This window comes from Lactuca saligna, chromosome 8 (assembly GCF_052625555.1).
Source record: "Lactuca saligna cultivar CGN05327 chromosome 8, ASM5262555v1, whole genome shotgun sequence".
In the NCBI taxonomy this organism is placed as follows: domain Eukaryota; kingdom Viridiplantae; phylum Streptophyta; class Magnoliopsida; order Asterales; family Asteraceae; genus Lactuca; species Lactuca saligna.
Genome location: NC_136424.1, coordinates 262,152,930 through 262,164,380, shown reverse-complemented (window position 1 = coordinate 262,164,380; position 11,451 = coordinate 262,152,930). Strand labels below are relative to the sequence as shown.

At 28.5% G+C, this 11,451-nt stretch overlaps 1 protein-coding gene, 2 long non-coding RNA genes and 1 other non-coding gene across 4 annotated transcripts; 3 read left to right on the top strand and 1 right to left on the bottom strand.

The window, feature by feature from the left end:
* The first annotated feature begins 5,407 nt into the window (after positions 1 to 5,407).
* Positions 5,408 to 6,971, top strand: LOC145008045 (uncharacterized). The gene is made up of 3 exons (XR_013663242.1): positions 5,408 to 5,515; positions 5,600 to 5,664; positions 6,871 to 6,971. It is a non-coding gene; the product is annotated as an uncharacterized LOC145008045 (long non-coding RNA).
* Positions 6,856 to 7,318, bottom strand: LOC145008046 (uncharacterized). Its single transcript, XR_013663243.1, has 3 exons — positions 7,228 to 7,318; positions 7,079 to 7,154; positions 6,856 to 6,976 (listed from the first exon to the last, which is right to left on the bottom strand). It is a non-coding gene; the product is annotated as an uncharacterized LOC145008046 (long non-coding RNA).
* A 973-nt stretch (positions 7,319 to 8,291) lies between these two features.
* Positions 8,292 to 8,876, top strand: LOC145010634 (uncharacterized). Its single transcript, XM_078969153.1, has 2 exons — positions 8,292 to 8,725; positions 8,834 to 8,876. Exons 1-2 carry the CDS (start codon positions 8,406 to 8,408, stop codon positions 8,874 to 8,876), a joined length of 363 nt encoding a protein of 120 aa, XP_078825279.1. The 5' UTR covers positions 8,292 to 8,405.
* A 2,101-nt stretch (positions 8,877 to 10,977) lies between these two features.
* Positions 10,978 to 11,080, top strand: LOC145013748 (U6 spliceosomal RNA). The gene has a single exon (XR_013665267.1). It is a non-coding gene; the product is annotated as a U6 spliceosomal RNA (small nuclear RNA).
* The last annotated feature ends 371 nt before the right edge of the window (positions 11,081 to 11,451 follow it).

The following is an 11,451-nucleotide window of genomic DNA, read 5'->3' as shown; positions in this document are numbered from 1 at the left end:
CATATTATAATCCATTTAGGTGAATTTTCAGCCCAAATAAATCTAGGAATGATTTTTTTGGCCCATTAGGGCTAATTAGGTTAGTTATGGCCCAATAAGGTCCATAAAGTATTTTATTTAATTCTAGGCCCAATATGGCCCAAAATATTAAAATAAATAGAAGTGGGTCCAATTAGAGCCTATTTAAGAGTTCTAAGCCCAAAATAGTCAAATTGGAAGCTTATTGGTCCATTAGGCCCAATAAGGAAATCGTAGTCCAAAATGGACTTAAACAAGGATTTCTAGGGTTTTCCAATTCTTTGTTGACTATTTGAACGTTTATATGAAGTGTTTGATTGAAGTTTTGTTGTTATTGAATAAGCATCCTACATGCTTTCACATTGTTGATTCACATTTGTTATCATTGTTCAATGTTTACAAGGCATCAAAATTCCTAGTTGTGATAGTGTATGTAAAGTTTTATATTTATTATTATCACTTACAATATATTTTAATAAATTAAATAAGAAAAAATATACCAATTTTTGTTCAAAAGAAAGTTGGTGGCAAGAATTAGGTTTTTGATTTCAAGCCCAATTTTACCAATCAAGTAGCCTTTGGTTTTGGATGGAATGAACATTAATAAGTGGACGGAATCTCATTCCTTCGAGAATGGAATTGTTCCATCACAAATCCTTGAAGGTTCTTTGTGACAGAGATTCCATCCTTCATTTTCTTAAAAAAATAAAAATAAATAAGTAGGAACACACCTTTATTGGGTATTAACATACACATGGTGATTGTTTTCTTGTTTATTAATGGACTACTGATCACTTGTAGGTGGGTTTGTAGAAGCTAATAAGGAAAAACATCTAGAAAACATAAGTAAAATGGAGAGTAAAAAATTGTGTCGGTTGAAAAACCTTATATTTAATGGGAGCAAAATATTTATCAGTATGCGAAACAACAAAGCATGAGAGCCTATCGTTTCTTCTATTTCCAGTTCTCTTGGGGCCGTTACTTTCCTTTGAAACATCAAACACCAGATTGGTTTAGTATTTTGCTCCAAATCAGGGGAAAGAAGAGCAAAGCAAGTTAATTGAAGGTGACTTTAACAAGAGATCCAAATCTCATATGTTTTCTTTCTTTCCTATTATTGGATAGATAAACTTTCATAAACCTATGTATAAAAAAACCAGAAAAATCTCGAGAGTACTTCAAAAATTCCGAAGCAAGAATCATTTTTATTTCGCTAGGGAGGAGTAGGTTCATATCGATACTAATCGGTATGATGTACCATAGAGTCCAGTTCATTTTCGTTTCACCCAATTCAAATACATATTTACATATCAAGATTCCAGAAATATTATTTGTACATTCTAAAATTTAGAAACCCAATTTATAACATCTAAATACATTAAGTTTAAATTTTAAAAATAGGGACAAAATAGATTTTCGAACAAAACAGATGAAGAGTAGAAGTGTAGAAATAAAATAGAAATTGATTATGAAATTTGAAATACTTAACAAGGTATTTATACATGTTCATGGCTTAAATGTGAAATTTGTTGTTGTAATGGATATCGTACCTTAATTAAATGTATTAAATTGAGAGATAAAACAATCATATATGCTAATAAATTAGAAGTTTGTGAATAGATTAGTTGTTAATGATAAATTATACCCAGGATCCATATTCATAAGATCACATGGCTCGATATTAATGGCCTAATCAGTACCAATCATCATATCACTTATTGCCCTTTCATCATATGCTTTGTTGTGATGATCTCCCCACAAACACACAAAACTTAATATGCAAAACCCTTAAGAGTTCAAAAGTACATAACACAACCTCAAATTCATAAAAAGAGACAAAAGGAATACACATCCATACGAAACATTTTGAGATTCAATTGAAGTCGTAAAAAATTCTAAAATACCAAAAACCTAATGGATCAAATCTCTTAAGAATCAATAATATAACTCAAAAGAAAATAATCTTAGGTAAATAATGTGAACTTTATCGATAAAATCCAAGACCCATCAGAACAAAAGTAGAAAATACGATCGGAATTGGAAAAAAATATGAATCTTAAAACAAGTTAAAGATGAATGTTAAAGTTTTAAACTATTTTGAGTGAATTAATGATATCTTGTAAGAGGTCAAGATACCATATCATTTAGGAGGATTCTTAGCATTGTTATATGACAACATTTTGAGTCTGTCTCAAAATAACCTAGCACATAGGTTTGAGCTAGATCAAATGATCTATATTTTATTTACCTGGAAAATGACTCCATCCTTTATTTCATATTATGCAAAAGACTAGGTATATGGTTATGATATTAATATATCATAAGATACTAATTGATTACATGGTCAAGTCACTGTATAATTATAAGAACATTCTAAGAATAAGTAAGAAAAGATAAGAGAATGTACATGAGATAATCATTTTAAAAGAAGATCTTTATATAAAGATCGACATAAAATGTTAGACTTTAAAACTGATATGTATTATTATGAATTATAACTGGATTATGACTTCATTACGGAATAAAGAGAAAGTTTTGTCGGAATGAGGTACAAGCAAAATACAATTGCACAATTTACTAAATAAGAATACACTACTACTTCAGAAGTTGAAATCAAATATGATTGGATGAGTAAGTTCATTGAAAAACTATGTTGATTTATGTCATTCAAGGATTAAATAGAAATTTTTATGACTTCGAGAGTATACTTAATCAATCTAAAGAGAATCTATGTCACGAAAGAACACCAATTATATTCTCCAAGATATTTAACTATAATGTCAGATATGGGGATGATAATATTTACAAATTCACCCAAATTAAATATATTCACACATTAATAAAGTTCTTCTTTTGAGCTAAGTAATGAATGTACACACTTTAACTTTTAGGCTTTATTATTCTATAAATGTGATTTTGATTTATATTTAGTATTTAGATATTGGAACATTATAACAACAACTATTATATATTATTTTGATATATTGAGATATAATTATCACATCAATACTTGTTGTGTTATATATTAACATGTTTAATACTTAAATAATCATATTATTGTGAGTGTTCATAATTAGTTATAATTGTGGGAGAAATTATAAAACAAAACTAATATGAATTGGATTGGCTTAATTTCAATAGATGAAATTATGCAAATTGTTAAATTATGCAAATTGTTGTAACCAAGTTTCATAGATGCTTATAAGTGAATTAATATTGAATGGGCTTGTATCAAGATCAACTCATTGATCACAGTGATATTTGATACTTGATTAAAATGTAATATAAAAAATAAAAAAATATATCAAAAGAATAAAAAATTAAAATAGCAGACGTTGTAGAGGTCGTTGATTTAGTGTGTATAAGGAAACAGTTTGCTCTTCAAAGTCAGAAATAAAAACATTCGTAATGTCTTTTTCATTACAGCTCCTTGTTTATTCTTTTTTCCTCCAGTTGAATTTACTTAATTTCGAAGTCTATTATTATATCATTATTTGTTTTTCCTTTTATATATATATATATATATATATATATATATATATATATATATATATATATATATATATATATATATATATATATATATATATATATATATATATAGATGTAGGTTCATTTGAGACCATTCTAATTTTGTGAGACCGTGAGACCAAATCTAAAAATAATTTTAAAATGCAAAATAAATGGAAAAATCCAAAAATTCTTTTTTTAAATATTATTTTCGGAACTTGAATTAACTAAAAAAAATATAAAAATAAATAAATAAATAAAAATAAATAAAAAAAATTCCCTTTTTTTTTTGAAAAAATACGTGAAATATTCTAAATAGAATATTACACTGACATATTCTAAAAAATAATTTTAAAATGCAAAATAAATGGAAAAATCTAAAAATTCTTTTTTTAAATATTATTTTCGGAAATTGAATTAATTAAAAAAAAATAAAAATAAATTAAAATAAAAAAAATTCTATTTTTTTTTTGAAAAATACGTGAAATATTCTAAATAGAATATTACCCTGTACATATTCTAAAAATAATTTTAAAATGCAAAATAAATGGAAAAATCAAAAAATTCTTTTTTTAAATATTATTTTCGGAACATGAATTAACTAAAAAAAATAAAAAAAAATAAAAAAATGCGTCTCACGGTCTCACAAAATATAGGTGGTCTCAAATGAACCTAACCCTATATATATATATATATATATATATATATATATATATATATATATATATATATATATATATATATATATATATATATATATATATATATATAAAAGGTATTCAAATTCTTCTAAATAGAGACATGCCTCATGTCTCTTTCATTAAGGTATTCCTTTATTAAACATATATATAAATAATACAAATTCTATTATCATAATATCTAATAAAATCAAATATAATACAATAAGGACTATAAATAATGAAATAAATAAAAATAACACGAATGTTGTAGTACGACGTGAGAGTGTTATGCAAGGACTTCAAGTAGAAAATTTGAGGAAATAACGGTGGGAACCAGGCATGGATCCGTTCGATTAATTCCGGCAGATAGAGAACCGGCTGCTTTAATTACGGCTGTCAGCCTTAAAATACACGGTTTCATATTAAGTCACGAGTGACTATATACAAAAGGTAGGTTATGACGTGTGTGTATTGAACAACATAATAGTGAGCATACGTCAAAAGAAAATCCCTAAATAAAAAAACGAGTTATGGCATCTTTTGAGTTTCCTAATGCATGTATATATATATATATATATATATATATATATATATATATATATATATATATATATATATATATATATATATATATATATATATATATATATATATATATATATATATATATATATATATATATATATATATATATATATATATATATACTAGCCGTCTACCCACGCAAAGCGGCGGGGCACGTGAGTTCTTTCGGTGATATGTTTCCATTACAAAATTGTTATGTTAAAAAAAAGTACATGTTGAAGACAATATAATCAAACTATGGTGTTATTTGTTACATCATGCATCAAATAACCAATAAAAAGCAACTAGTAAAGACGACACAAAATATTAATCGTGCAATACTTCTTTATACACCACATTTGCTGTATAAACCCCATCACCTTTTGAATTTTCGTTAGGCTTTACTAATACTTTTGTATTGCAACGTGAAACCCCTCTGGACAATGCAATACAAAAGTATTCAAAATTATTAGTTGAAAAGTATTCAAAATTATACCGGGAAACAAAATAAGATTTTTTGTTTTGAATTGGTTTTACATGTAATTCAATTTTAATTATTATTTTTGTAGATTCTTAAAAAAAAATAGGAATTGCATGAAAAAACGTATAAAATTCTCTTACTTTTTCCTTGTTTTTTAATACAGGTCTAATAATTTAATCAGAGTTGGAAGTGGATACAGTTTGATGGACGAAAACCAGTTATCACTGAAAAACGATGAAGTAGCATATAGCTTTAATTATGGGTAGGAATTTTTTATTTTTATTTTAGTAACCTATTTGGTTTTTTAGCATTTATTTATTTTTTTAAAATTTTAGTATGAATATAGGTTAATCCAGTTGGAAGTGGATGCAGTTTCATGGGGATAAACACTTATTACTGAAAAACGATGAGGTAGTTGATCGAGAAAGGATAGAGGTGAATATCGATGGATGTGGATTCGCATATGAAATCAATTGTGTTCGCATCTATGAAATCAGTTCGCATATGACATCAATTGAGTTCGCATTTGGTTTTGTGGGTCAAAACAGTTCGCATAAGAAGTTCACGATTTGTTGTTTGAGGTTAATTGATTTTGATTTTGCAAGCTTGGAGTCGGAGATCTGGATTGTGTTCGCATCTATAGAATGCGAGGAGAATTTAATGGTGATATTCAGTTCGCATTTGGTGACACAAGTACGTGGTTGATGATTTTTGGTTGGTTCGCATTTGAAATCAGTGGGTTTCACATTTGGGTTCGTATCTGGGTTTCTCAAACAACTGAAATGCGAATATGAGACAACTGATTAATTTCTCAGTTAATGCGATGAAATGCGAATGAACTCAAAGACGGATGGATGCAAGATGCGAAGAATTTGAATGAAAATGCGAAGTTTTTAATGTATAAATGCGAATTGGGGAAGAAATCTAAGAGTTTCGCATTTGGCCCCTGATCTTTTCAAGAAATAATATAAGTGGTCCAACTTCGCAAAATGGGGTCATAAAAAGACAAAAGTGCAGAATTTTCATTTCGCATCCCTGTAGTCTTCGCAAAATGGAAAATTTTACCCAGTTCCACCTTATAAACCCTGCTATAAATCCCACTGCCATGAAGTATTTCCCTTATATATATATATATATATATATATATATATATATATATATATATATATATATATATATATATATATATATATATATATATATATATATAGTAGTAAGTCAAAAAGAAAATAAAAACACCACATTCACGAATGAAAAAGTTAATAAATTAACAAAACCAATAATAAAACTTAAAACTGATAAAAGATATAATGTGGTAAAACCATATGTGTTAAAAGTTCCACAACTGAATTGAAAACACGGAAATTAAAAAAGTTTTCAAGAAAATCTTTTTCTAATACTCTCATCAATATCTAGCTCTAATCCTATCAGCTTCATACATTTGTGGTTCAACATCAAAGTCAGTTAAAACAGTAGAAACCAATAAATTACCTGCAAAAACATGAAACATGTGGCATAAAATTTAATAATATGTATTTACAATTTGGAATATGTTGATATTAATATAAATTATATATTGATCATATTTTTTAACTGACCCAAATTGTTGTGGACCAGCTTCATGCAAGAAACATAGAGTATGGATTTGTTGTATGTTGCAACAATAACCTTAATCATAAGGTTTGCTGGTACGTTATACAACAATAACTTTGTTACGTTCCCCCTATTAAAAGGTAATGCTGTTTAAACTCTTATAATGAATGATAATAAATTTAATAAAAAAACTATGTTGTTTTAAGTGTTTTTTGAATACATATATACTTACGTCTCATCTTGGAGAATTAACTCAAATGATCGCAGCTGTCTGATTCGATTGCCCCATACTATTCTTCCAACCACATCTAAAAAACATATTTTCTTGTTAAATTTATAGTAGATGATATAAAAATGATTAAAAAAAAGATATAAATATACCAACAAGCCTTCTTTTATTTGTATGATCTTGTGCAACAGTTGTGACAGTAGACACAATTGGATAAAGTGGATATCCACTGGCAAAATCGCTTGCTAACCGAGTAAAAGTTGTGGTATGGTTTATCATTATTGCCTTATCACTGGTGCAGATTTTGTACTGTTGGTACATTGGATTGTCCAAATAGTATTCATCAACTTGGAAATGTTGCACAGAGAATACATTTCCTTTCAGATTCATGTTTCGATATCCGGGCACTAAATGGCGAGGTATGATTGCTAATATTTTTTCTCTCTGGTGTAAATAACAAAATGGTAATGATATTATTTACAAAATTAAACTTTTAATAGAAGTTGAATATTTTAATTGGAAAAAAACCTTACCTGGCGATCTATCATCCACAAGAGCATCCTGTTGTTTTCCATGTCCTCCCAAACATACAATACTCTAACACTTGTAATGTTCCACCATTCATATATTTGCCCCAAAGCAGAAAATTCATTAACAGTAGTAGGATAAATATCCATTTCAACTGAAAAACACTTCAGTTAATAATTGCTATACTTGATGGTTTTTCTAATACATATTGCTTGTACTATGAAATAAAGTAAAAGTTCAATACCTGTTTGATTCTGATATAGCATATAGAACAGATGGTTTTATGAAATCAATGGAACAAATGGTTTGATGGTAAAGTATGGAAGCGAGATTCGTAATCTTAAATATGTATATATGTACAGATTACAAAACATGTTTGTTATTAATGGATGAGATAGATTTAATGTATATCATCAGTTTTTTTTTTTAAATGACAATTTAAAAAATCCTAATCAGTTTGGATAGAATTTGAAGTGCTTATCTGATAAGCACTATGATAATTTCGAAGTTAGTGTTATCTTTTTCTAATTAATAATGATATAAACTGTAAAGATAATTTCGAAATTAATATGTTGACTAACATTGATCCTTAAAATTTGGGATATGAATGGTTTTGAGCGGGAAAATATTGACACCTGGGTAACCCTCTACAATAAATACCTATGTTTGCTTCTCTGAAATTCGATAATGACTTGATTCTTCCACCTAGGAAGAAGGTATGTTCACATATTTTTTGTTTTCTCTTTTGATTTAATTGTTACGTTGTAACTAATACTACTTTTGACATAGAAAAACGGCCATAATGTCGAACTCAAGTAGCATTGTAAATAAGCAGGAATGTGATCAAATCATCCTTCAACTTTGTATGCATGAGAAACATGAGAAAGAAAAGAAAAGGGAATGGGCATTGCTAAATTGGAATTGGGATGAGGTTATTGATATTCTAAGTTCTGAAGATGAAAAGCTGGATGATGAAGCTGTGGAAAAGTCTGACACATTAGATTCAACAAAACCAAAAACTTTGTCACCACCACTGAAGAGACCCCGTGTCAAAGTTCAAAGCCGAAACAGATGTTATAGGCTTCGTGATGAAGAAGATGGTGAATTTCCTGTTGATGTCGGGTAAGATCATTTGTACTTTGTTTTACAAACGATCATGAAAAACTGTTTTTTTTTATATTTCAAGGATCAAGAAACTTATGAATGCCTTAAATTTTATTTTTTTGTCAGGAGTGGTTTGATTACTGTTGCAGCTGAAAACCAGCCATCTTAGGATGATGAAGATGCAGTTGTTAACACCTAAGTTTTTTTAGTAGATTTATTTGATGTTGGAATTTTTATGGTTGTCTTTTTTTTGGATTGTTTCAAATAAGTAACATGTTTTTATGGTGTTGTTTTTCCTTTGCTATTACATTATTATTTTCTGGGGTATAAATGCATGCCTTGTTTTTATGCCTTTTAAAAGGCAACCAATGTCACACATATGACATTTAATCAGAAAATCGATCATTCTTCAAATATGACATTTAATCAGAAAATCGATCTAAAAATGAGACATTTGGTGTTTATCGATTTTTCAGGGTCGACGGGTTGTATGAAAAGCGAAGGCTGAGTAATTGAAAATTAGAGGATCGATGGTTGCTACTAATTGCTTGTAACTGGTATTGGTTTCATATCGATGGATGTGGATTCGCATATGAAATCAATTGTGTTCGCATCTATGAAATCAGTTCGCATATGACATCAATTGAGTTCGCATTTGGTTTTGTGGGTCAAAACAGTTCGCATAAGAAGTTCACGATTTGTTTGAGGTTAATTGATTTTGATTTCGCAAGCTTGGAGTCGGAGATCTGGATTGTGTTCGCATCTATAGAATGCGAGGAGAATTTAATGGTGATATTCAGTTCGCATTTGGTGACACAAGTACGTGGTTGATGATTTTTGGTTGGTTCGCATTTGAAATCAGTGGGTTTCGCATTTGGGTTCGTATTTGGGTTTCTCAAACAACTGAAATGCGAATATGAGACAACTGATTAATTTCTCAGTTAATGCGATGAAATGCGAATGAACTCAAAGACGGATGGATGCAAGATGCGAAGAATTTGAATGAAAATGCGAAGTTTTTAATGTATAAATGCGAATTGGGGAAGAAAGCTAAGAGTTTCGTATTTGGGGTAAATTTTTTTGAGAAATTGGAATATTTTCAAACTTTTTTTCTTAAAAAAAACACATTGTCTTCGTCTAAGAGAGGGAGAAAAACGATTAGGGTTTATAAGGGAAATACTTCATGGCAGTGGGATTTATAGCAGGGTTTATAAGGTGGAGAGAACAAACACACGTCTACTATGAGATATTTTAATCAGCTGCAAATGCAACATTTAAAGGATATTTGTTGAAGCGTATTAGGATGAAAAGGTTTTAAATTTTGAATGACCATGAAATTAGGATTTTGCTGAGAAATATAAGGAGTCAAAACAAATTTAAAATTTAATATTATTTTATTAATGGTTGTTTGTAATATTAGCTTAATCGTTTGTACGTCTTAAAAAAATAATATTATTATATTCAATCTATTTATAGAAATAGTTAGACTTCTTTTATAAGTAGTAAAGATATATATATATATATATATATATATATATATATATATATATATATATATATATACTTTATCTATGAAATAAATCAAATAGTTACCAAATTGACTAATTAGGTCTCTTTTATGAACTAAATTACATGTAACATGTAATAAACTTCAGCAAATAACTAAGAATAATTCGTACATATAATATAGTTTATAAACTTCAGTAAAAAACTAATTAAGATCGTAAGTAACCTATTAACAAAAAATCCAGAAAATCATGGAAAGAATCAAAACAAACATTAACATTGTTTCATTAGGAAACTATATATATTTAACTCTATTTCGGTGTAAAAAACTTATGGTAGTCTTTCTCATTCTTTCTTATTTCTTTCTCTTAGTGGTTTAGTAGTTACAACTTAGGGATAATGACTTAGGAGGGTAATAAGGTTTTCAGTTTGTCCGTATTAGATCACTAAGGTTTTTTTTTGTGCGTATTAGACCAATATGATTGTTATTACCGTTTAGAAATAGTCCTTTTACCGGTTTTAACGGTTAAAAAGGACTATTTCTAAACATTAATAACAACCATATTGGTTTAATACGCACAAAAAAAACCTTAGTGACCTAATACGGAAAAACTGGAAACCTTATTACCCTCCTAAGTCATTAACCCTAATTTTAAAGACATTGAGAATATATGACCATCAACAGCAAACTACTTCGTTTAGAACTCGCGTCGTCTCATATAACCTGCTACTCCTCTATATGGCGAAGCTCTTCATCTATAGTCGTCCCTTTGGGGACATCCGATAAAATTGGAACGATATAGAGAAGATTAGCATGGCCCCTGCGCAAAGATGACACACACAAATCGAGAAATGGTCCAAAATATTTTTTAACCCTTCGTCGTCTTCTCTGGAACCCTAATTCCCTTTCCAAATGCAAATAGAGTTCAATTGCAATTCTTACGTTTCAGTAGTTCATCTACTGAAGTCATGATCAGACAATATGTGGATTCTATGGTCAGATTGATCTTCTTGTTGATGTCTTCAACCATTTGTGGCAAGTAAGGGTGATCTTTCTTTCTATAAAGTCTCCTTTAAGTTTTTTACTTTTCCTGTCATTAAGTTTCATGCTTTATAAACTTTTGTTTATGTGTTGTATACAATATGCATGTATTTGTTTATGTGCTGACTTTTTTATTCATTTTGCAACTTCAGTTTCTTAGTTCATGTTGTGGTTTTGTTTTTTATAAAATAATTGA

Excerpts from the sequence above, each read along its gene's own strand:
- LOC145010634 (XM_078969153.1), top strand. The coding sequence starts at position 8,406 with ATGTCGAACTCAAGTAGCATTGTAAATAAGCAGGAATGTGATCAAATC. Across the intron at positions 8,726-8,833 it reads GAATTTCCTGTTGATGTCGG|GAGTGGTTTGATTACTGTTG; the intron begins GTAAGATCATTT and ends TTTTTTTGTCAG.